Genomic DNA, 23,672 nt, shown 5'->3' on the forward strand with positions numbered 1-23,672 from the left:
TCTGCTAAGGCAATCCCACGTAGGAGGAAGACAGACACAAAAAGTGATTTGGCTGTAATGCAGCAAAACAAATTCTGGCCAAATTGTGGACTTGAGTTAATGGGTACACAGTGTTACTCTGCAAGTCTCTGTAATGCTGACTGGAAATCACGGTGAGTTTTGTAGTCTGTTAACTACTTAAGACTGTGTTGTTATTTCAAGTTTGGCTTTGGCTAGTGAAAAATAGGGCACTTCCGTGTCTTATATTTAAAAAATAAAAACATTTTAAGAATATTAAAAGTAAATCTTACTAGATTGCTCTGTGCAACTGTGAGGCAGTGATCTAATCCATTTATATGCATGTGTGTGTCATTCCCCCTCCCTTTCCCCCAGCCAACTGGATGTTGACTTATGGTGTCAGTTTTCTCCTTGTAGAGTGAGTCTTTTCTGATGTACCATGTTTTACAATATACTCACGCGCTCTGGCTTGTGGAATGGCTGTCCATAAATTGTGCCCAGGCCATTTAAGAACATAATATCCCTACAGGGTCAGACTGACAGTCAGACTAGCCCAGTAGCCAGTCTCTGCTTACAGTGAAAATACTATTTGCGGAAACTCAGCCTTTATCTTGCAGTTGAAGAAGTGGCAGAAACCATGCTCAGGGCTTCAGCTTCATATGTTATGACTTGACAAAGTTCAGGCCATTGGGCATCCCTTCTCTGCCCTGCCCAAATCTGTTACCAGTTTTCCCCATAAGCCTACTTGACCTGCTTTCTGCAGCTCATCTGCTGTGCAGTGCTTCCCAGCAGGGCCACTTGCTGGTTCTTGACCTGTCAGTCTCAGTCACAGGTGAGAGTGGCTCCAAACTCCCTTTACAGGTTAAGAGAGTTTTTTAGACCAATCCCATTTGTTTTTTTGCAGAGAACTTTATATTTCCAAGTATTGGGTGTAAGCAGTCTTTTGAAATTAACCGGTTTGTTATTTACAGCATCAAATATACAAAAAAATTGTTATTAAATCAGGGTTCGGTAAGTGAAGGGTTTGATTCTCTCTTAAGGTAGTAAGATGTATTTATTTACATTTCTCAGCTTTTCCACTTTTCCTTCTATCATTTGACTCTAGGAGCTGGAGCTTAAAGAAGAGCAAGTGCTAACTATGCATGCGAGGGCAGTGGGAGAATGGCTAAGATGTTTTACTACCTCATTTGGATTCTAAAGAATCCTAAAAAAAAAAAAAAAAAAGAGCCTGTCAAAGTTACCCCACTTGTGTTTTTCTCTTGTAAATCCTTAAATGGTTCCCTTGGTGCAGATCCTTGGTGAGAACAGCAGGGAATCTACCAGCACTCTTTGGTCATTAACCCTTTCCAGTGATACAGGTAGTTCACTGTATGAATTGTAATTGTAGAGCTCATTATGTCTAGTCAGAGCACCCCAATGCCAGCCAGAGGGGACAAGGTAAAACCATCCTCTTCAGAATGTGGAGTGGAGTTGGTGGCCTGTGTTGGAAGGGTTTAGCTGGGTAGCTATGCTGACGAGCTGTGAGGGGAGGGAAGGGTGGTTTCTGCTGGAATAGTAGGATTGCATGGGGGACAGTGTTGACATGGTGAGGGGTTAATTATTTCAGTATACTTGTTCCCCTGTTTCTGTAAGAATAACAATAAAAGCATCTTTATGTTGCTGTAAAGAGGTGAGGGAGGAAATTATATCACTTAAAGTAATACAATATTGTAATTTCCTAGAGTGGAGAGGCCCAGGGTTGAGGTGTAGGTAATATTGGGGTCGTAGCTTCTCCTGCTCCATTTGCTTGCTAAGATCCTGAAAGAATTTTGTGAGCTTTCTGAATGAGTGGCATCTTAGCCCTGCTGCTGTCATGGCATGCACAGTCTGTCATGATACTTGCCAAGCGTGCTGTTGTGATCCGCCAGATTTTGCTTTTAAAATAACTGTTTTAAGGTACCTTGCCTATTTGGTAACTGGCATCTTCTTACAGGGACATGTCGTCTCTTACACTGTCTCTAGGTAAAGAGAATCGGGGGTGGGGGTGGGTGGGTGGGTAGCACAAAGTGAATCTAGGAATATCGTTTCTTTTGGCTACTAGATCAGAGAGAGCTCTTACCCAATGCATGCAGTAAAGTTGCACTCACATCCTAAAAAAACCCCAAAAAAACCCAAACCCAAACGTTTTGGTACTTTAGAAAAGTGGAAGTTGAGGGAGAGAAGTAGTTCATGGTCTCCAAACACCCTCAAAGACTGCTGTGCTGTTTTGTTCTCTGGAGGATCTTGCAGCAGTCTTACTGCTGTAACTTTTGAATGTCTTTTAGATCTTTAAATTATATGACTGACCTCAGTCATGGGAATTTAGCTGTGTTTTCAATGGTAAGTCATATTTAAACAGGTTAAACTGGCTTAAAAAACAGCATCCTTGTGTGGATGAGGACAGAGATTTACATAACAGATAAATGTGTCAATAGATCATCAACTGGATGTAAAGAATCATGAAGATCTAAGTAATAGATGAAGCTGAAACTACCCCTTCATATAAGTCAGTATGTTGGATAATATTCTTAGAACTAACTAAAAAGGGAAAAAAAATTAAACCTACAGTCTCCTGTGCTTGGCAGCGGAATTGTTAGTCAGCAAGAATGTGCAGAACTTTGTGAAAAATTGTTTTTTAGATAATTGCCTGTTGCAGACTGTCTAGAGGAACTCACATTTTATTTTTGGCATACTGCATTAAACAGTAGCTTTTACATTTTAGGACTGATGTGTTGATTTATATATCCTCCAGTCCTCTGGTGGACAGCCAATTTCCAAACTTGGATACTTCTGTTTAGTAACTAGAGTCAAAATTTTCACTTCTCAGATGGGAAGAGAAACTTTCCAAGATACTACCTGTCCGGCTTAAAGGAAGATGGTAAGATGAAGAGTGTGATAGGTCTAAAAGCATGCATAGGAAAGGCTTTATGCTTATTCCTATCTGGATTTTGGTGTGTAGACCTTTGAATGGGTTGAATATCCCTCAGAGCAACATACATGCATTTAAAGAAGACCCGGAAGCTTACACAAAAGTTCAGAATCAAATTGCAAGTAATGTGTGAATTAAAGAATTACATTTTTTTTTCTTTAATTCCCCTTAAAATTGGAAGCTTGTGGCGTAGGCAAAAGGGCTGAAATAAACCAGCAGCTTATTGCTGGTACTGCCAGTTGTTAGTGTCACTGGTACGCAGCAGATATTGCACAGATCTTTCTGAATTATAATTGTTAGAAACTTATTAATGGTTGGTCTTGCATCAAGATGTACAGGGAAAGTACAGTTCCCACCTTTGGTACAACCATGCCTCTTGAAGCATGTTTTGGGAGGATGCTACTGGTTTAACTGTGGTATGACAGCAGCTGGCTGCAGAGGGGATAGAAGCATGCATCCACACCGCAAAAAATCTTACAATTTTTTTTTTTAATTGACAACCATTGTAAATTTAATATCTGAACTACACACGTGTAAAACTGCCAGGGTCCTGGGTTTCTCTCCAACAGCTGCTTCTCTCTTTTTTTTTTTTTTTTTTTTTTTTTTGAGTGGTGGGACTGAATGGAATAAGTTTATTGGACTCTGTATCGTTTATTTGGGTTTAAAATAAAATGTGTGTGTGTATATAATTACATAAATATAAAAAACCCTCTGGAAGTCAGAATGGTGAATTACAAAGAATATTCCCTGATCTTTGAAATACAGGGTGTAGCATGGAGACAGTAACAGAAAGACACGTCTAGAAATGATGAAAGTCAGGGCTGGAATAATTCTTCAGATGGTTTCTGTTCATTGTGTTATCACTGTACAACAGAGTGGTCTGCAGCTTTGAAGGCAAGTCAACCTTGCTCTGAGACGATCTCTTTTGAACTGCTGTTTGAGCTGGTAGGGACCTGACCCATTTGGACAGGAGCAAGTAGGTACCTTAAGACTGCTTGACTGCATGAAAGGGTAGAGGGCTCAGCTCAGGAAAACAGCTCCAGGAAAATGCTTGTGCAAAGGGGTTTTTAGAAAATAAGCTGCATTGTGACTAGGAAGCTTTTTGGTTAGGGGGAAGCTTGTGGGTTTTTCAGAGCTTTCTGTAGATTGTCAGTCTGGCAGATAATACAGGTTGAGGAAAAAAGGGTTTATACAAACCCTGGGTGTGGCACTGGTTAATTTTGGGAGCAAGGGGAAATAGCTCAGCAGCCCATAGATGTTACAGAACAGCTCAACGCTTTGAAAAATATGGAATGTCTGAATACAAGGAATAAATTAATGTCTTTTTAGCTGTCGTTTCAGCCAGCCACTTTCCTGCTGCTTCCCCTAGCACCAGACTGGACCCTGTGTTAAAGCTAAGCACAAATGTTGTTTGGTTCAAAACCAGCTGTAGTAGATAATGTATTTTCTGCTTGTTTCTGGAAGTAGAAAAACTCCATGATCAATCTAAATTGGTGGCAACTCTGCCTGTCTTCAGTATGGATGATTAGTACAAGTCCTTTCCATCCATTTGCCTTCTGTGTCTCTCACAGTTAGCAAGTTTCCTGCAGAAATTGCGGGCATTCAATTGGAGTACAGTTGAAAAAAGAAAGTTTTCAGAGAAGTTAGCAAGTGAAAATGGAGTATGTAATGGTAGCCATAACTGTAGCCTTTGCTGCCAATGACAGCTATAATTATATATGGGGCACATACATTCTAGCAGATGCTTCCCATTCAAACCACACTGGTTTCAGAGTAGACCAAATTTAGGATCTAAGCATGGTGACCATAGCACTCTTTAATTCCATATTCTGCCATTTACTGTCTTTCTCAGATGCTCGGTGAGACTTTTTCCTAGTTGTTCTATGGAACAGCTTTGATTTTTCTCACTTTGTGGTTATTTTAAGCTTCAGAAAACAATAAGAATGTACTTTTCTTCCCCCCCCCCCCCCCCCTTCCTCTGTGCTTTTATGAAAGCAGGATCTGTGTAGATAAAGCACAGTTGATCTGTTCGGGATTACTGTTTCTCAGTTATTCTTTTGCTCTTGCATATCATGCCTTTATGTAGAAGAATATTTAAAGGTGCCGTGTAGAACAGTGAGATGAAAGATTCTTTGTGCATTGAAGAATTCTAGTGTCACAGGAGTCCACCTGTTCTCCGGTAACTTTTTTTTTTTTAACTGAAGTTTATTTAAAGTGATTTTTAGTGCTCATAAAAGCTGCTGGGTTTTGACAGCCTTAGAAATTGAAAGGCTGTCCCCACAGGTGGTGGTAGCAGCACTATGGCCTAGTATTCAGGGCACAGGAGTTGGAATCAGAAGATCCACGTTCTATTCTCATCTTTATCACAGGTGACCTTGAGCCAAGTAGCATGTTGCTGAGGCTCAGTTTTCTGTGGAGAATTTTACCCCAGTTCATGAGGATGTTGTAAAGATTTTGTACTCTTTCGGGAAAGAAAATACAAGGATTAAAAACTTCTTGCATCGTAATCAAGCAACAGACCCCATCTCCAGCCTACCAGCGATGAGAATAATTGGCAGTTTTCAGGAAAAGGTACTGCCAACAACCCACTGAAAGTCTCAGAAAAAGTGGAAGTACTTTTTGTCTGTGCAAAATTTTCTAAGAGGAGCTAACCAAACTAGTTTCATGCAAGTCCAAAAAGACGGCTTCTGTTGGTGTGCCCTACATGAAATCCTGGTAATTATAGAGTGATCCGGCTTCAACACTCCACAAAAGAGTTCCATCTGATGTAGGATTGTGTGTCAAGTAGTGGTCAGCCCTGGACAGTTAATGCACCTATCCAGCTTGCAAAGCTATTCCTCTGATTTAAGTACAGGAGGAGTTTTCTTCTTGACCCTTTCAGGCTATCAGCTTAATTCCCAGAAGCTTGAGATTTAATTACCCATATCATTACCACAACATGCATAGCTGCAGATTTTATAAATGACCATAAAACTATTGAATCTTCTTTAAAATGAATTCAGATTCCCAGCCAGAAGGTCCTTTCACACATCAGCTCTAGTACAAGTGAATCCCACAGGTTGGTGCAGTATCTCTCCTGTCCTTTTGTCAAATGCTGAGCCTGACTTGTCCCATATTTCTGCACCTGACTTCATGCTGCTTTACCAACGACTAGTAATATTCTTCTGCAGTTCTGTCACCAAATTCAGGTATTCTTGCCTCTAAAATGGTAGCTGAGCTGGATTTATCCTTCTTGGAGCCCATTTTTGTGCATTTAGTAGCAGACTGACCTTTACATCTCCCTTGTTTCAGACTCCTTCTGCTCACTGTGGCTTTTGTTCCTACCCCTAAAATGTTCTTTAATCCATTTCAATTCCTTTTCCCTGCACAATGCTTTATGACTTTGTAAATCAGTCTGAGTGGTACAAAATCAAATGCTTTCCTGAGATCCTGATAACTTATGTCCACTGTTTCACTCTTGTCTAACCTAACGATTTGGTCGTATAATAAAAAGGATTTCAGCAGATTTGTAAGGCATGACCTTCCTTTTATGAATCTGTACTGGATGTCCTCTACTAAATTATGCATTTCCAAATGTTCTGCAATTTTGGCTTTTATCAACACTTACAATAAGTTCCTACAGCTGAATCTGGATTTCCTGTTCTAGGAGAATTCAGCAGAACTTTGTCACAGCCCAACAAAATTCATCAGTTTTTCAGAATTCTCCATAATAAAGCTTCTCTATTTTTTACTTCTTGTTCTCATCTTACTGGATTCATGACATAAGAATTCGTATTCTGCTTTATAGCTCTGAGAGTACTGTGTGTTCAGGGAATAACTGGCTCACCGTTTGCAGTTCAGCAGGTTTGTCACAAGTGGAATGAGTTGCTGAGTCTCAGCCCAGTCACAGGTGAGATGACACAGGCCAGTAGCTCAGCATCTCAATTTGGTTCCAAGCTTCCCAAATAATTTCATTTGAGACTGGAGGTCAGTTCACCTCTCTGTGCATCTGTTAATTTTTCTGGCCTGCATGCTAAAGACTTATTTTACATAGCAGACTTGCTTTTTGCTTTTGTCTGAATATGTAAGTGTGAGGAGGGAAGGGAAACTCCAAAACCTTCAGGTGTTCTTGCTAAAAGCCCTTATGCTTGTGCTTATACCTACTTTGAACATATAGCTTGCCACTTGGGCTATGCTTCCAAATACGGATTTCTCTTGGAGGTATATTCTGACCCACCTACTTTGCACTGCAGATATATTTAGCAAAGTTTTGTCGTAACAGTCCTACAGTGCTGTCCCAAAGCTGTCATCTGCTCTTCTCCCTACCTCCTTCCCTGTCACCTTCCATGCGTCAAAAGCCACCTGCCAGAGTTCTGCATCTGTGGTCAGGGCTTTCTGCCACTGACACCGCTCTTCTTAAGCGGTGGGCAGAGCACAGAGGCTGAACAGCCCTGTCCTTCTTGTGTGCTGCTCGGTTGGCAATGCAGCTTGCCTAAACTTGGGCTAATTCCTCCGTGTCTGCAGCAAAGATCACGAGTTCTGGGAGAAGCCCCCCAAGTTACGAGACGAACAGAATTGGAGGCTTCCATAATCAAAGCCTCAAAGTAGGGGTATGTGTGTTTTGGGTTTTTTTTAAGCAAAACACACAAATGGGTATGTACCCCTTGCCTCCAAGGCTGGCTCGTGCAAAGCAAAGTTCCTGCAGTTGGGTCATAATGCTGGAGCAGAGCATTTGGGGATGGGGTATGTCTTCAGACCACAGGGAATGTCCCTTTTTTAGCCTGGACCCAGGTTAGAGGGTAATTATCTCTAGAATACTGGTTGGGTATGTGTCTGCGCCATATCTGCTGGTTATTGCAGGAGGAAATTGCCAAGTTATAGAGATAGTAAAGTTGCGACAAAATTATAGAAGACACTATGTTTAGTGGACTGGCTTTTAGAAAGCCAGATTCTGCTTCCCTCCTCCAGTCTTCCTGTTAGATGTCATCCAAGATGGATTCCAAATGACAAAAAAAAAAAAAATAAAAAATTAGAGTGAGCAAACCTGCACCAAGTGAATCATTCCTACTAAATTTAAACCACTTACTATGAGGAGGGCTAAAAGAAAACTTGGATTACCGGTTTAGCAAGCATGAGCACGTATTTCAGCATGTATTGCTGTATTTGTAATTGCCAAATTACCGATTTCTTGGAACTCTACTATTAACATTGTTAAGCAGTATTCCAGACAGTCACTCCTATAAATCCCTGTTAATATGTTAAGCGGGAGAAGGCCTTTGCAAGAATATCTAGTTGGCAGGTGATCTCCGTTTGGGTGTGCTGTCTAGGGTAAAGGGACAGATAGGGGAAGTAACGGTGCTTGCTTTTAGGATGTGCTGCTTCAGTATCCAGTTGATGGTTGCTTGAATGTTACTGCTGCTTCTAATAGGTGCTTAGGAATATTTTATTTTTCTATTTATTTATTTGGACAGAAGCGTAAAAGAGTGTATGAGGTTTCTGTACAGGGTATACTTCTAGCAGTAAGACCTATAGTTTACTGATCTCTTACTCTGTGCTTCATATTCTTACTCTTACTTCATATGCTATTCAGGCAACAAACAAATGTCCTTTTCATGGACAGATACTGCTCTTTTTCAAGGGTGCTATCCAATAATGAAGTGCCTCAAACCCTTAAATTATGAAAGCACATTGCTCCCTCCCCCTTTTTTTTTAAATTTATTTTCATAACACCACTGCAACCAGAACACTTTCATCACTGCCAGTCTGCTGACTGAAGTCATCTTTGTCCCTTCTAAACTAGTCAGTGGGTAGAAATAAGATATGTAGAGTCTTGAGAATAGAATTGCCAGAGTACAGCTTTACCTTGGACAAAAAAGCTTGTCCTCCTTCCGTTGCATCTGCTGAACCATGTACCTCTGCAGGGGTGAAGGAGCCCCACAGGCTTTCTGGCAAAGCATGTGAAAAAGAAAACTTGGACTGGACTGGACTATTTGCTTGATGTGGGTAATACCTTTAGAGGTGGACCTGATGAAAGCCTGGGTCATCGGAGAGGAAGAAGAGGGGAAAGCAGAAAAGGAGGGTAGAGCCATAGATCAATATTTTAATCACGACGAGTTGACAAGGGCATGAAGAGGGACAAGGAGACTTGTTTGATCTGCTGCTCTAGTGAGGACACATCTGCCAGATCCCAACACAGTTCCAGCACCGCTGGCAAACATGCGGATTCTCTGATAACTAATCACATTCTGAAGTGAACAACAGATGGGTGCCCTGGGTGCCCTATGACTGATCATCAAACCTACCTTCAATTGTAAGGCAGAGGGCAGACATTAGCCAGGCTGCCATGCTCACGGTCTCCTTTTATGGTACAATTTAATGCAGTCTTGTTTGAGGATGGAAAAGGGTTGCACACTTATTTTATTACAAGTAACTGGGAGCTCACAGAGCATTTCAGAACACCATTTAATGTTCTGTATAGTTCCTAACAAGTTTACTGTTTGTACAGCGTGTTAGGAGATTACTGTTTGGGAAAAAGGGATGACGATCTTAAATCCAAAACCCGTTTTGAAAAAGATAATACTTAAATTTTATGCTGTGCATTTGCTATTGTCAAGTGATACCACATTCTTCTTAATACTTTTTTGTGCCATACAGCAATGCAAAAATAAAGAGTCATAGGGTATTACTTATTTCTCTTCTGTGCTTGTTCCTGGTACTAGTGATGGCAGATAAATACACTTCTGATTTCTTTTCTTAGGCTAGCAACTGGACATAGGTTCTTCAGCTTGCTTCAGCTAAATATGCATGCATCTTGCATTGGGCATCTTCGTATTCACATGAGATCATGTAGTAGCATTTTCTGTGCCTGCCAAGGGTTTGTGGTACCCCTGTCTCACAATTACTCTCCCTCTGTCAAGTGACCTGATGCCAAGTACAGTTTCTGGAATTCTGCTAAAGAAGGTTTGGTGGCATCTGCTAAGGTGTGTAGGTGTCCCCTGAAGAGTCATAGATGAAGTCTCTGCCAGTCCGGTTAGGTGAATGCTCTGTTTTTTTGAGGCTGTTGTACGTTTTGCAGTGCCTCCAGTACTTGTGCTTTTGAACTTGCCTGTCACCAGCTATGACCTACACAGCAACTGAACATTAGTCTTCCTAGTGGACATTTCTGTATTCTTGGAGCAAGCAGGCTGCAGGTCTGAGTGGAATTGACAGCCAAAGGGGAAGGTCCATCTTTAAAACTATAGTTAACTTTAAGTCCAACTTGTAAACCTGTACAGCTGCAAGATCAAAAGCCAAGCTCTGTAAGCACTGATTCTGGTAGCCTTGGTTAGTTGTTCTCTGGACACTGGGAAAACTAGTATGTTTTCTTACCTTTGCATATCCTGTTACTAGCAGCCTTAGATTAGTTTATAAAAGTTTTATGTCCTGGATGGCTGTTTGGAAGGCACTGCTGACCATCTTGGACCTGCAGGATGCTGTGCATGTGCTGCTGTTGCTGGTTTTCCTTCAGTTGGGTATCTCTTGTCATGTGTTGTATGCAGGGCAACTCTGTCAGGTTGTTCTCCAATGTAAATGAGCTTACCACTGAGGCCTGGAAGCCATGATAGCAATAGCTTCTTTCTCGTTCCTAGTGTGCACTGTTGGGCATAGCGTGCTTGGTCTGCATCCTGTCACATCCAAATTGCAGTCGAACAGGGTAGGTAGTCCAGAGGAGGCCATGAAGATGATCAGAGGGCTGGAGCACCTCTCCTGTGAGGACAGGCTGAGAGAGCTGGGGTTGTTCAGCCTGGAGAAGAGGAGGCTGCGGGGAGACCTTAGAGCACCTGCCAGTGCCGAAAGGGGCCGGCAAGAAAGCTGGGGAGGGGCTTTGGGCAAGGGCAGGTGGCGATGGCACACGGGGGAATGGCTTTACATGAGAGAGGGGAGATGGAGATGAGAGATGAGGAAGAAATTCTTCCCTGTGAGGGCGGCGAGGCGCTGGGCCAGGCTGCCCAGAGAAGCTGTGGGTGCCCCATCCCTGGCAGTGCTCAAGGCCAGGCTGGACGGGGCTGGGGGCAGCCTGGGCTGGGGGCAGGGGTCCCTGCCTGTGGCAGGGGGTTGGGACTGGGTGGTCTTTAAGGTCTCTTCCCACCCAAACCATTCTCTGATTCTATGAAGTAATTCCTCTGTGCCAAAAGCAATACTTGGTGCTAGCTAGACTAGTGCAACCTTTGGGCACTTCAGGAGGTCGAGTTCTTCCACAGCATACTGCATGGTAATTAATTTCAGCAGTTCCAGTTGGTGAGAAATTTAACTGCAGCATTATTACGGTTGTAACCACACAGGTATGGATTGCACCTGAGCCTGCCTGAATAGACACAGTAAGCAGAGATGCTCACATCTAACAGTATTCTGCAGTGGAGGTATACTCACAGTATGCAGACATTATGATTGGCAATATAGAAACTCATTTCAGTTGGCATATCCGGTGCAACTGTGTCACTGAATTCCTAGCAGAAAACTGTCAAGGTAATTAATGTTAATTGGGATCTTTTTTGAATGAGCCTTCTATTTATTGTATGTTTGGCCCAGGCTTGGACTCAAGGACTTGGCAATCTCCCATCTGCAGTTTTGTCCAGATGAACGCATATGCCTTATGGTGTACATACCCACAGAGTTCAAGGTATAATCCCTACTGTTGGCATGTCAGTGCTTTGAATCTTCATTCTACTTTAGGCTATGTCTTGCCCATTGTAGCTCTGTAGGAGTTAGCTGGCAGTGGACTACTCCTTCAGCTCTCTTCTCTTGTCTGTTGTCGTCTAACATGCAGTTCCTAATTTTGTGATAGCTTCTGCTCTGTTGCAATGCAGTGTCAAACATTTTGAACAGAACCACTCAACTGAAAGTCACCATCTCCTTAAATTCTCTCTCACCTGTGAACAACCATCTCACTTCATCCATTTCAGTGCTCAAACTGATGTAATTGGATTAAGATAACCTATTTGATCATTAAGGAAGTAGTCTTCGTAGCAGCCGTTAGCTATCACTATTAGCCTTGAGTTCATGTGCCTTACTGTCAGTCTTCTGCTGTCAAGATTCACTTGTAATTTTAGCTAGAAAAGCTAATTCAGGGCTGGCCTTTGGTTCCAGGCAAGTTTTTAGACATGATTGGAGGGGACAACATACTGAAATTCAGGAGATACAATAGCATAGGTGCTTGGTACGTTAAGACCGGAAGCTCATTTGGAAGCAATAATGAAAATATAACCCCAGGGCTCTTGGCTGAAATGTGTCTGCAGATGTATCTTGATGACAGCATTTCATTTTCCAGCTGCCATTAAGGGCAAAGCAATACTAAGTTATGTCCTTTTACCGAGACTGTATTGCCTTTTATGTATTTCTGGGATTTCTAGGGTGACTTGGGTTCCTTTCCAGTGAAATACAGATGAACTTTTCTGCTTTTCTGGAAGCCTTGGATGATTTTGGGAAGCTTCATGTTTTTGTGACCTCAAGCTTTCTGTGGAGAGGGCCCATTGCTAGTCTGCTTCAATATACGGCCTGGCCTCTGGCTTGTACTCCAGGCAATTCCACTAAATTTGGGTAAGGAGGTTTATTTTGCTTGGGGTTGGAGAGAGAAGAGTGAAACAGTTTTAACTGCAGTCCTTGGCTGCTTGTTCAGTGGAGACCTATTGCAGGGCATGTTGTGGAAGCAATGATGTGCTTGCTCTTTTAAGTTTACCAATTCCGGCTTTATCCTAAAATTGAGGTATATGCTTCCTGAAGGGGGGGGAAGGCTTCTGTTGATGGTTTCTCTTCAGTTAAAAGTTCTGAGGAAGAGGATCCCATCAAAAACTTATGCTGTAAGCTTGACAAGATGCTACTGTATTACCTCACCACAATCCCAAAATGTGGCTTTCTCCTTGGTTGTACTGAAAATGGTGTAGTAAACCAATGCGGTCAGAGTAAGACTGAACACAACATTGGTTGGAGGTAACTTCTGATCAGTTTCTTAAGAATATTTGTGTTTGCAAAAACTATGCTGTTTTGCTCCCTTTGATGCGCTAGTGCAGGTTGCCCAGAGAAGTGGTGGAGTTTAAAGCCTTGGAGATACTCCAAAGCCATCTTGGCATGGTCCTGGGCAGCTGGTGCTGGGTGGCCCTGCTTGAGCAGGGGGGCTGAACAGGAGGACCTCCAGAGGTCCCTTCCAACCTCAACTGTTCCATGATTCTGTGATTAGAAGGTTACACCTGTCCCTGAAGATAAGACCTCTGCCATAGGAATCCATGCCTTGTTACTTTGCAACTCAGCCAACGTGGTCCTTGCAAACGCCAGTTCATGGTAATGCAGGAGCTTCAGCAAACGCAGTGACTGTGTTGCTTGTTAGACAGTGAGTCTTGACGACAGATTGTTGCACACCTTCTTGAGGGGTCTGCATGAGGCTGTGCTCAAGGTATAGATCAATGCACTGACTTAAAGTAGTGATATTTAAATAACTTGGAGCCTGGAGACTTAATGAAACAAGTCTTCTCTTTGCTTTGCAGTACAGTGACTGCATGAAACTGGATGCTGCACGTCACTAAGCCAGCGTGTGCTCAGGAGGTGGCAGTTCTTAGAGAAGGTTCTTAATCTTGCTTTCCAGGGCACAAGTGTAACACATCCTCAAGTCATATGGCAGTGTATTTTTATTTTATTTTTTTTTTTTCTAATAGGCCTATTTTGGGAAAATGGGCTAGGGAGTCCTAGATTAGCTTTAGTATTTTGGACACTAGTCCTACTTTTGTGCATGTACCCAGATGAATTTAAGTTTTGATACAAATGCAGTACCTGGAGTTTTAAAAGCACTGGGTAAACAATAGCCCATCTTAGCATCTCCAAAGAATTAAGGCTCCAGGCTGGCAAAGGAAGGCATAACAGGAGCTACTGGCTGGAGTCTGAAGCCAGACACATTCAAAGTAGAAATGAAATACAAATTTGTAATGAAGAGAGTGATTAACCACTGGAATGAACTAGAATGGATGGGTCCTTGGTCTCTTGCTGTTTTGAGGCAAGATGTCTTCCACACATCAGTTAAGTCATGTTGTTTGTTGTACTTCATGCTGGCCTCGGTGTAGAGAAGGTGAAACTGATGAAATGTGACAGTCCATGTTTATAGAAATGTGGGTATGCACACATGCGCACACACATGCACAGAGTCCAGCCAGAAGACCTGACAATTCCTGCGGACCTTAAGCTGTTCATTAAATAAAAGACCTAAATTTCAACATTTTTTTGTTACTTCTAGGGGCATATTGGTTTGTAATTTCGCATGGGATTGGGAATCTGCCTTTGGGAATTCAGCAGTGGTAGAACTTAATTCTCAGGGCTGAATTTCTTCACCATGCAATGCATGAGATTTATCAGGAAGCTGAAACTTCTGCATTTCAATAGCCCGTACTGTAATAAGTCCTATTGTAGTAGTGGGGCCTATGTCCTCAGGCAGATACCATGTTCAGCACTGATACTACCCTGCATGGCTTTAAGCCAAGAACTGAGCCCCTCTGATCATGTTTTGCTTTTGACAAAATGGTGATTTTCTCTTCCCCAAGGACAAAAGCTTTTAATTTATTATTTGTAAAGCCCTTTTTAAGAATTTACTAAGGAAGGTATTAGTGAAATAGAAAGTGATGGCATTATTTTTTTATTATCTGACTCGCTCAGAAATTAAAAGGGGAAACTAATTTCTCTTCCAAATAAGTGATATCAGCCTCATCTTTACTAAGTGACTTCCTCCTTGCTTCTGCAAGGCATTGTGGATCAGAGCAAACCATACTTCAAAACATTTAATTGCATACAGTGAGAAATGAAGAAAACTGAAGTGGATCCCAAGAATGTATTTAAAATCTAGACTAAAATGAGAATGATTTCATGTCAAGTGAGACAAATGCAGAGTTGATACTCCAGTGCTTCACACTTCCACTTGTCCTTGGCACTGAGAAAATGAGATTTTTAATATCTGAAAAACAGATTGCCATGAAGACTCATCCATTGTAAATTTAAGCTGCCTTTATAGCAACTTAAGCTGGGGACAAGATTGTTCATTACATCTGATCCTACAACTGTGGCCATGGTTTCCATATTAACATTGAATGTTTTTTATTGTCTGTACCAGAAATAGGAAGGGGAGCTGGTAGTGTTTTCTGTGTGTTAGCAGATAATTTATTTAATGAATAATACGAAAAGGGCAAAGGTTTGTGAGTTCTTACGTGCATATCAACTATAGATAGTGGTGACACCTGCCTTTGATGCGGTGATCAAATCTGGTTTGGTGCTTCATTTTATGCTTAAAGGGAGACTGAGGGAAAGAGGGATATTGATTCATGATTTCAGAAATCATGATTTGTTTGTGAATGAAGCTATGTTGGTTTGGGTTTAATATTTTTTAAAATAAAATTATAGGTGAGGGGTTGGTGTTTTCCCATCTGATAGGCCCTTAAATTACAAAACCATTTAAGCAATCTTTACATGTGTAGGGGGGCAGGGAAGGTATTTCTGTGCCACTGAACTTTAGACCAATGTTGAGTCAAAGACTATTTGTAACCCTTTTCAATAGCAGCCATTCTGTTCTGGCATCAGATGTAGGAAGCGCTAGCTTCCTCTCTTTCTGTGTAACTGCATTTACTTTCACAAGTCCAGCTACCAAGGCAGACCTGAGGATTCCCTGACCTGCCTTACTGCTTGGCTCCGTCTGTGGCAGTTTGCGATTGCGTTCAGACTGTAATGCTGCCACCTCAACATTTAACATAGCAAAAATAGAGATATTCTCTTGTTTTCTCATGAACTCTTTCCTGTTTATTTCTGCCAAATGCTATTGTCCTCTGTCTGCACTCACAGATCTGAAGTCTCTTGGATAAGTTCCTTCTTCCTCCTCTGTTCACATCCAGATTTGGTCTAGATCCTTAATAGCTCTTCATTTATAACATCTGAGGGCTGTACCATATTTTTTTCTCTTCCATTAGTATCACTGATATCATTGTCCTGCCTTTGTCATCTCACACTTGAGTTACTGCAGCCTTTTCTTTGGCTCTCTATCTCATCTCCTTGTGTTCCAGTTTTAATGCCACGTTTCATGATGACAGAAGGTGATCTTCTCTTTCCTTTGTGGGTTTTGTTCTTTGCTTCTTCCACACTCCTCACCCTGGATGCAGATATTTCTCTGGAATCCAGTTCTCCATCATTAGCCTCTCTGACCTTCAGAAAGTTTGTATATATTTAAGTCCAATTTTTTTCCCCTTTGGAAAACAAAACAGCTCTCAGTATTAAACTCAAAATTTGGCAATAAGTCAACAGAATGATCTCATGGTTTTTGTGATTGCTTCAGGGAGTATGTTTTAAATGCAGTTTAACAGAGAAGTGTTTTTGGTGTAGAACCATCTTTAAAAGGTTTGGGGTGGCTGACTGTGAGGGACCTGTGTGTTGGTTTTTTCCATCCATCAGTACTTCAGTGTCACAGTTTCTCTCCCAGGCCACAGTACCTGAACTGTGACAGTCTGCTGGGACCACTCATCTTGTCTATGACCTTGCTCTTGGCGACCTCCTTTCCTGGAGAGGAAGAAGGCAACTCGAGACCTAGATATGGGCCAAATAAATTGTTTTGGAAATGGCAGCAGCCAGCTGTCAACCATTGCCCCCACTAAACACTCAGCACTTTCCTTTGCTACATCTGGGTAGGAGCAGTCATGTGGGGACAGGCTTAAACCTCGTGGGAAGGCTTTGGGAAAAACTCATTCAGCCCAGCCTTTTTCCCTGAGAGTTCCTCAGGTTTTTTTATAAAGGAAAGAAAGAAAAAAGCCACATAAACAATGGCATAGTCTGTGTGTGGACTCCGTCTGAAATACATGTAGTTTTTCCCCAAAATCTCCAGCAGGTGTATCGTGCCATTGTGTCTGTACCACTCCTAACTACTGAGAAGGAGCCAAGATGCGTCTGTCCACAAGGCTTGGCTGTTAATATTACAGACATCTCTTTATGGAGCAGAGTAAATTATCTCATGCAAATCCCTGTGCTACTCTACCCACTTGTTTTATATTCCAGCTCCCATATGCCCACAGCCTGAAGTGCAAATATTCTTTCTAGTTCTTTCTGCATCTGCCTGGGTATAATATCCCGCCTTTCTCTTTCCTGTTAGTTAATAGTTTGACTTTTCAAGCACTTTCAGTCCATGTTAGTTTGTGGAGAAAGACATCAGCAGTGATAGCTAAAGAAAATTCTATTAGGTCATTCCTTTTCAGAACATTGTACCTGTCTTCTAAGCTCTTCGCGGATGTTAGCCAAATAATCCTTTTAATAGCTTTTGTGAGTTAAAAGGGTAGGTAACTGTCATAAGGCTAAATGATTGCATAGATTAATTTACTTGTGGCCAAAAGAAATCAATTGTGATTTAAATTTTTGTCTCTGGACTGATTACACTACCAGACATCAACTTTCTCCTTAGGAATCTACAATGTGCGTTGAAGTACATGTCTTTGATTATATGTGGGTCTGGATTGCTTACAGGTTATCCAGAGTAAGGTGGTTGGACATTTCCAGTTTTTAACCTGTGTGTGTACACAAGCTGAGAATACTCGGCTGCTTGGCCTCTGTTACATCTGTGAAGTATCCATTAATAACTTGAATCGTTATAATTTCGTAAGGTGTTTGGGTGTAAAAGAATGTTTGCCAGACATTAAGTCTGTGGGTCCATTGCAAACTATGTCAAAGCTCTCACTGAAGGCCAAGGGAAGAAAGAGGGTGAGGCTTTAATGAGCCATTTAAAAATAAGAATAAATTGAAAGATGATGTAAGAAAATTCAGTGGTTCCAGGGAACATTTTTCTTAACCATGGCTATATTTAGTGATTGGTATACATTCTACTGCCTTTTAGCAGAGGGATGGATTGGGTGATTGAGAAGGATTCTGAAGGCACCTGTCTTTGGGTTTTGTTGGTTTTTTAATGACAAGTGATTTGGTGCTACTGCCTGCTGAAACTGCTGTGAAATTGCCCTCTGTAAGCTTGTTGTATAATTGTAAGTCGGGTAACAAGGAAGTCAGATTGTTTTTGTCTTTCGCAGAAATCTTTAACATTCTTTTATCTTTCCATTGTGTCTTACAGAATGGTGAATAACACTGAAGACCCTCAAGAGGCTTTATAACGTCCCATCCCCATGTAAAGTATGCTCAGAACTTTTCCAGTAGTGTAAGTATGAGCTAAAAAACCCCACAAAAACTAATGAGTTATTTAGTAGGTTTTCTTCTATTAATTCGGCTAAAAAGAGCAGAGAAATCGTTACAATGAGTATCAGCAGTTGGCTAAATTGGAGAGTTTCACTGGTTTGGTGAATTGCTAGGCAATTAAACCAGGGAACAGTAGTATGTAATTTCTCACTTGATCTGGCTGATACGTTTTTTCTACCTTTACTTCTACTGAAAGAGAAGGAAAATCATGCAGTTCTTAGAAACTTAGACTTGAGCAAAGAAAAGGTAGCATTAAAAGAGAGATCTCCATACATCTACTGAACATACTAGAGGGGTACCAGAGCTGTGCAAGAAAATTTAGCACTGCTGCAGACTTGGTGAAAGGGGATGAGTATACCATTAATATAGTTTTCTATATCAAAGGCAGAAAACCTAGGGCACCTAACATTAACATTAGAGTTAGATGTGTAGGTCCAAGCCACCACTGCTGTATCTTGAATCCAGTACTAACTGAAGTTGTCTAAACCTCATCCTTGAATTTGAGCCTATCACTTTCTTCTTTTAAATGGCTTCTGTCATGGATCTTCAATGTAATTGATATCCATGCTGTTTCTTCAAGTAATAAGCAAATGAATTCTAAGTTTGAAGCTTGTCAGGCTGAGAGGAAAGGCTTGACCTGTACTGTGCTGTCATCCATCGCTCTCGCTGGCCAGTCCTCTATCACTGTTCCCCACACCTCTTTTATATAGGCATGACCAAATGCTTGTCCACTGGCAATCAGATTCTTGAGATACTTCGACCTCTTCACTTCTGATTGTACCTTCTGTCAGCCTGATGAGTTGGAAAGAGAAATCCTGCCTACAGAATAGGTAGCAAGACACTAGGCTGCTATGAATGCAGTCAGATTTTCCCAGATGGATTATTTCAAGGATGAAGATTACTCACCCAGCACATGAACATTCATAGTGCAAGTGGCAGTGCAGTCACAGACTTCTGTAGAGGGTGTCACCGCAAAAAGTAACGACTGCCAGAGGTTTTGTGTTAGAAACTAAACTACCAATATATTTCAAAAAGATTTCTTGATGCGACCATTAATTAGTTAAAATTTCTGGTGGCTTAGTCTTCTATTCAAAACTAGTGGTTTCCTACTTCGTTGCCAGTCCCCTGAGCCACCTCCTCTTCTTTCTTTTAGCTGGAAATATGTTGGATTTCAGTATTAAAATCACCACTTGAAAATGTAAAGATCTAGTTCACAGCAGGGAAGAAATCTGGAGGTAAGGCCATGTTGCCCTGTGCATCTTTATTATACTGGTAATTCAAAATCTGCAGAGTAATGTTAGAGCTCTTTCTGTGCTTTGTGTGAGCGCAAGTACAGTCTGTCAGCTTTTACTTTGAATCAGACTTTTAACACAAATTTCCAAACTGTGAGTTAGAGTTTCCAATTTCCTGTGCTTTAGCTAGATTTCAGTCGTATTTTGCCCCTGTGCAGTTTTAGTCAGATATCGTGGTGTTCTGTTGCTTTCTGGAATCATTGTGGCACATTGATGTGTCCTGTTAATCAGCTGCCACCCTCCATCAGAGAAGTAGCAGCTCTTTCAATTTATTCCACTATATGTGCAGTTAATGTGGTCGTTGAGAATGCAGTGTAAGTATAGGTAAATATTTTTGACTGAGTGAAAGCTGTGGTGAACGAACCTATTTGGAGGAGATTAAATTAGAGGAAATGGGCCAAGATGATCCATTTAGGTATAAAGTTTCTAGATTAAACCATAGATACCTTTTTTAAAAGGATAAGCGGGCATCATGGTTTTAGAAGGGGAAAGAAGAGAGGCCCTTTTTTAAAAAAAAGTTTTAGAATACTGAATAAGATTAAAATTTGACAGTTTTGAAACTACCGTGTTCAGAGAGTAGTTTGTTTGCTCCTGCTGTGGGGCAGCAGTCTCCGTCAGAAAAGCAAAGCAGACAGCTGGCTGCAATTATCATTTCACCTACCTAATTTTTATCCACAGTTGGAAGAGAGTCAATACTCAAGAGGAATTTGGGGCATGGTGTGAACACAAGACTCTTCATTTTGGTCTCACAAGAATTAGTCATTTATCTGAAACAAAGTCCTTCTGTAGCAAATGCAAGTATATCTCTATTGACTTCTCCATAAATATAATGGGAGTAATTACTTGTACTTCATGTACTCACAGCAGAATTGATTAATTAATATGTGTTAATAGTGAGATATGACCATCAGTGTTTGTGTTGCTTGTTTCAAACTATCTCTCAAAATATGATTTCTGGTAGAACTAGACAGTTTCAACATAGTCACTTAAAGTTTACCTGCATTATCAGGCTGGTGCTTATGAATCTAACGGCCAGCAATGACAGAGCTGTCTTGGAAGTGAGTAAAAGCCTGCTGAGTGGACAGAAAATCGGTGTGAGTAATGCAGATGAAAAAGGACTAGACTGAAGCCTTGTCATCATGTAGGAAAAACAACAGAAAGAAAGGAACGAGAGTGTGAACAATACTAAAATCACCACACACTGAAGAACAGACAGTGGAGTTACAGTGGCTTAGGAAGTCACACCAGGGCTGAGCTATGTTAACTGTCCAGCTTCCTTGAAATGTGATGGGAAACACGTTAATTAAACGTGGGTGAGAGGACTTGGCTAATTTGCTCTTTATGTCTTCGGTGACAAGGTATCATGTAAATAGTTGGTGGCTGTAAGAATGAATGTTCAGTGGATATTTTAAGCTTCCTTAATTGAAACAATGTCTCGCCTGAGCCCTTTTTTTTAAAAAAAAAAAAGTTTTTTTAAAGTTTTACTGTAAGATAAACCAGCTGAGTTAACTCATGATTTCACTGGCAGCTAAGCCACTCTGAAAGGGACCTAAAAGAAATCTTGTGGTATTTGTGCCTCTTTTGCCTGCCTCTGTGTTTGGCCTGATTGGCATGTCCCCATCTGTTGAGTGGGTAATAGCAATCATGAGAGACTTCCAAGCCGATTCAACTCACTAACCCAGGTAGAAAGTAGCTGTCGATGGGTTGTTGGTTGATAGATTTTCCTGCTGGCTTAGTGAACTGCTCTGTGGAGACTTCCACCAAGTCCTGGAGCTCTGCAGAAAGGCAGAAGAGCAGGGCATAGGTAGGTTCACCCTCTCTCATGCATCTGCAGCCTCTTGCTCTGAGCAGGACACAGAAATATTTGGACATGCTCTGATAATACGGAGTGGGGCTCCTCTATGTCATGCAAGAAGAAATTTCCCTGGGTCAGGTCTGGGCTGCACAAAGAGATGTTTGTTGCTTTAAGAGCATTTATTAGGATGTGTGTTTCTTTTTGAAATGGTTTTAAATAAAATAAAACTCTAATATGGAAGCAACTGTGGCCAAAAGCCCATATTTTTGCCGTTATGATTTGTATTCTTCAAGCAGATGCTGTTATCTATTTCCAAGTTGTTCTCCAAGTATAATGTCTGTCTCCACTGAGACTGTGTGCCAGTAAAACTATACTTGCAAACTGTTTTCTAGTGAAAAAATAAAACAAAAAATGCTTTGTAGTTAAGCATAAATTAGGGATAGGTAAGTTTAGGATTTTTGCTGGGTTTGGATTTGTTTTCTGAAGTAACAAATTTTAAGAAATTCAGTTGATCATTCTCCCTCAGGATCTATCACCAGCAGTAACAAAGGTGCCTGAAATACTTCAGAATGTCTCTTTTTCTTTACGTGTAGAAGAGAGGTGGTGGAAATCCTGGTGATGGCATTACTTGAAAGTTGTCCTACACCTGGTTATGTCTGATGCTATAGATGGACCCTGTAGGATGGTTGTATGTGCAGTAAGAAAACACTCAAAGCTTGGCCAGGTGCTTGGGCTGCCTTCTGGCAGAGTGCCTGTGTGATTTTGAACAAGTAATTTTGGCTTGCCTGAAGGCCAGCCCCTTTATGTGAGCTCTTGGTCTCAAAAATTAGCATAGTTTTACTTCCCTGCCTTGCAGGGATATTCTACAGAAAGATGTGTCTCAGGTACTTAGATACTCCAGCAAGCAGAATTAACAGAGGAGAATTCTGAGATTCTGTCTGGATTTTAATAAAGGATTGTTCAAATTCTGAAGTGAACTGGAGAAGGCAAAAGACAGCAGTATACCTACCCCTGTAATCTTGACAGCTGAAAATGTGTGACTTGCCAGTCTGGTGTGTAGGTTAGGCCCGTGTCTCAGTTTTATTGCCAAAATGACTGTTTCTTCAGGTGGGCTAAAGCTAGTCTTTCAGCGTGTCAGTGAGATTTGCTTAGTTGTGTAACTCAAGTACACAAATCCTGCCCTGCCCTGATCCTGTTGCAGAGCTTATATATCCGAAGTTTAGTCTTCGACTCCTGAATGTGAGAGCTCCTCCTTTGCTCTTGGCACAGGTTTGGGCTTTGGGCCCTGGTTCAGCACTCAGCTGCCACTACAGCTTTTTGCTCTGTTGGCCCTTCTGATGCCTCGTTCTGCCCTTGAATCCAGCCTCAGAGTCTGAATTCCTGCCTTGGTTCTGTAGAATTGCAACAATAGTAGGAAACCCATATTTTAGAAGTAGGGAAGGTTAGGGTTAGATGTATAAGGTGTCAGTGTGAATTAGTCTGTGCCTTGAGTAGAATTCAGAAGCATCTGGCTCCCAGCCCTGTGCTTAGTCAGAGGTCAGTCCCTTTTGTAAGGCTTGGATTATGACAATAATTGGCATTTATATTGTATTTTTGCCTTGTAAGATCGATCTCAAGTTCTCTCTCTCTTTCCAAAGATGTAAAGCGGATACTATAAAGCAGAGTAAGTTGCTCATCCAAGTGGAATCAGTGGCAAAACTGCTAGGGTTAGCTTACTGCCAGTGTGCCAGCGTCCAGTAAACAATTTTTTTGGCAGTGAAGAATTTCAGAGGCTGAGTGGAAGAACAGCTTATGTAGACGTAGTGAATCTGGGTTTGGGGTGCTTGGACTAGCTGAGGAACTTGAAGCCTCCTGAAGAAATGAGATGTTGATATTCTGCTCTCAGCTTGCATTCTATAATTTGTGTAGCAGTGAGTATTTGATTATGTTGGATTTATTTTCAGAAGTTTCAGGCTGCTCTTATTAATTGTCACCATTTTGATCGAAAGCATATGGCAGTGTTCTGCATTCGTAAGACAGTGTTTTGCATTCACAAACAGAACCGGTGACGTTTAACCTCGATAGATCAGCTCGTAGTCTGATTTCACTCCTTGCTATAATGTGAGGCTCTCGTTTCCCTGGGATGAGAGCAGTCATTAGAAGCATTACATTTTGTTTGTGAATCAGGATGAATGGGAATAGAGTCCTCTTTGAAAATCAGAACTAAGAGATGTAACTGCAGGAGATAATTATGCTAACGTATGGATAAGGATGGCTCTGTGTTCGTTGACATGATGAGCACTTGAGGCCTGATATTTTTCTCTCTCTTGAAAACTGGTACAACTCCACTGAAAATACTGGAGTTGCAACTGATGAACATAAGTGTTGGCTCAGATGAGTCAGATCCTTAATCCTCTGTTGCGCCCCAGAATTCATAGCATCAACTACTGTTTTGGAG

At 41.4% G+C, this 23,672-nt stretch overlaps 1 protein-coding gene across 26 annotated transcripts in view; it reads left to right on the forward strand.

Annotated features, from left to right (window-relative positions):
* The window catches only part of HMBOX1 (homeobox containing 1), a 119,852-nt gene that overhangs the window by 28,897 nt on the left and 67,283 nt on the right, over positions 1–23,672 (forward strand). For 24 of the 26 annotated variants that reach the window (XM_055809763.1, XM_055809761.1, XM_055809773.1 and 21 more), the window contains one exon: positions 18,027–18,110. In XM_055809763.1, the coding sequence (XP_055665738.1) occupies positions 18,088–18,110 (23 nt within the window). In that variant the 5' untranslated portion in view covers positions 18,027–18,087. Of the gene's footprint in view, positions 1–18,026; positions 18,111–19,301; positions 19,384–20,118; positions 20,235–23,672 lie in introns of all 26 variants that reach the window. The other 2 variants (XM_055809759.1, XM_055809758.1) reach the window with 2 other exon arrangements.

Source organism: Falco peregrinus, chromosome 7 (assembly GCF_023634155.1).
Source record: "Falco peregrinus isolate bFalPer1 chromosome 7, bFalPer1.pri, whole genome shotgun sequence".
Taxonomy (NCBI): Eukaryota; Metazoa; Chordata; class Aves; order Falconiformes; family Falconidae; genus Falco; species Falco peregrinus.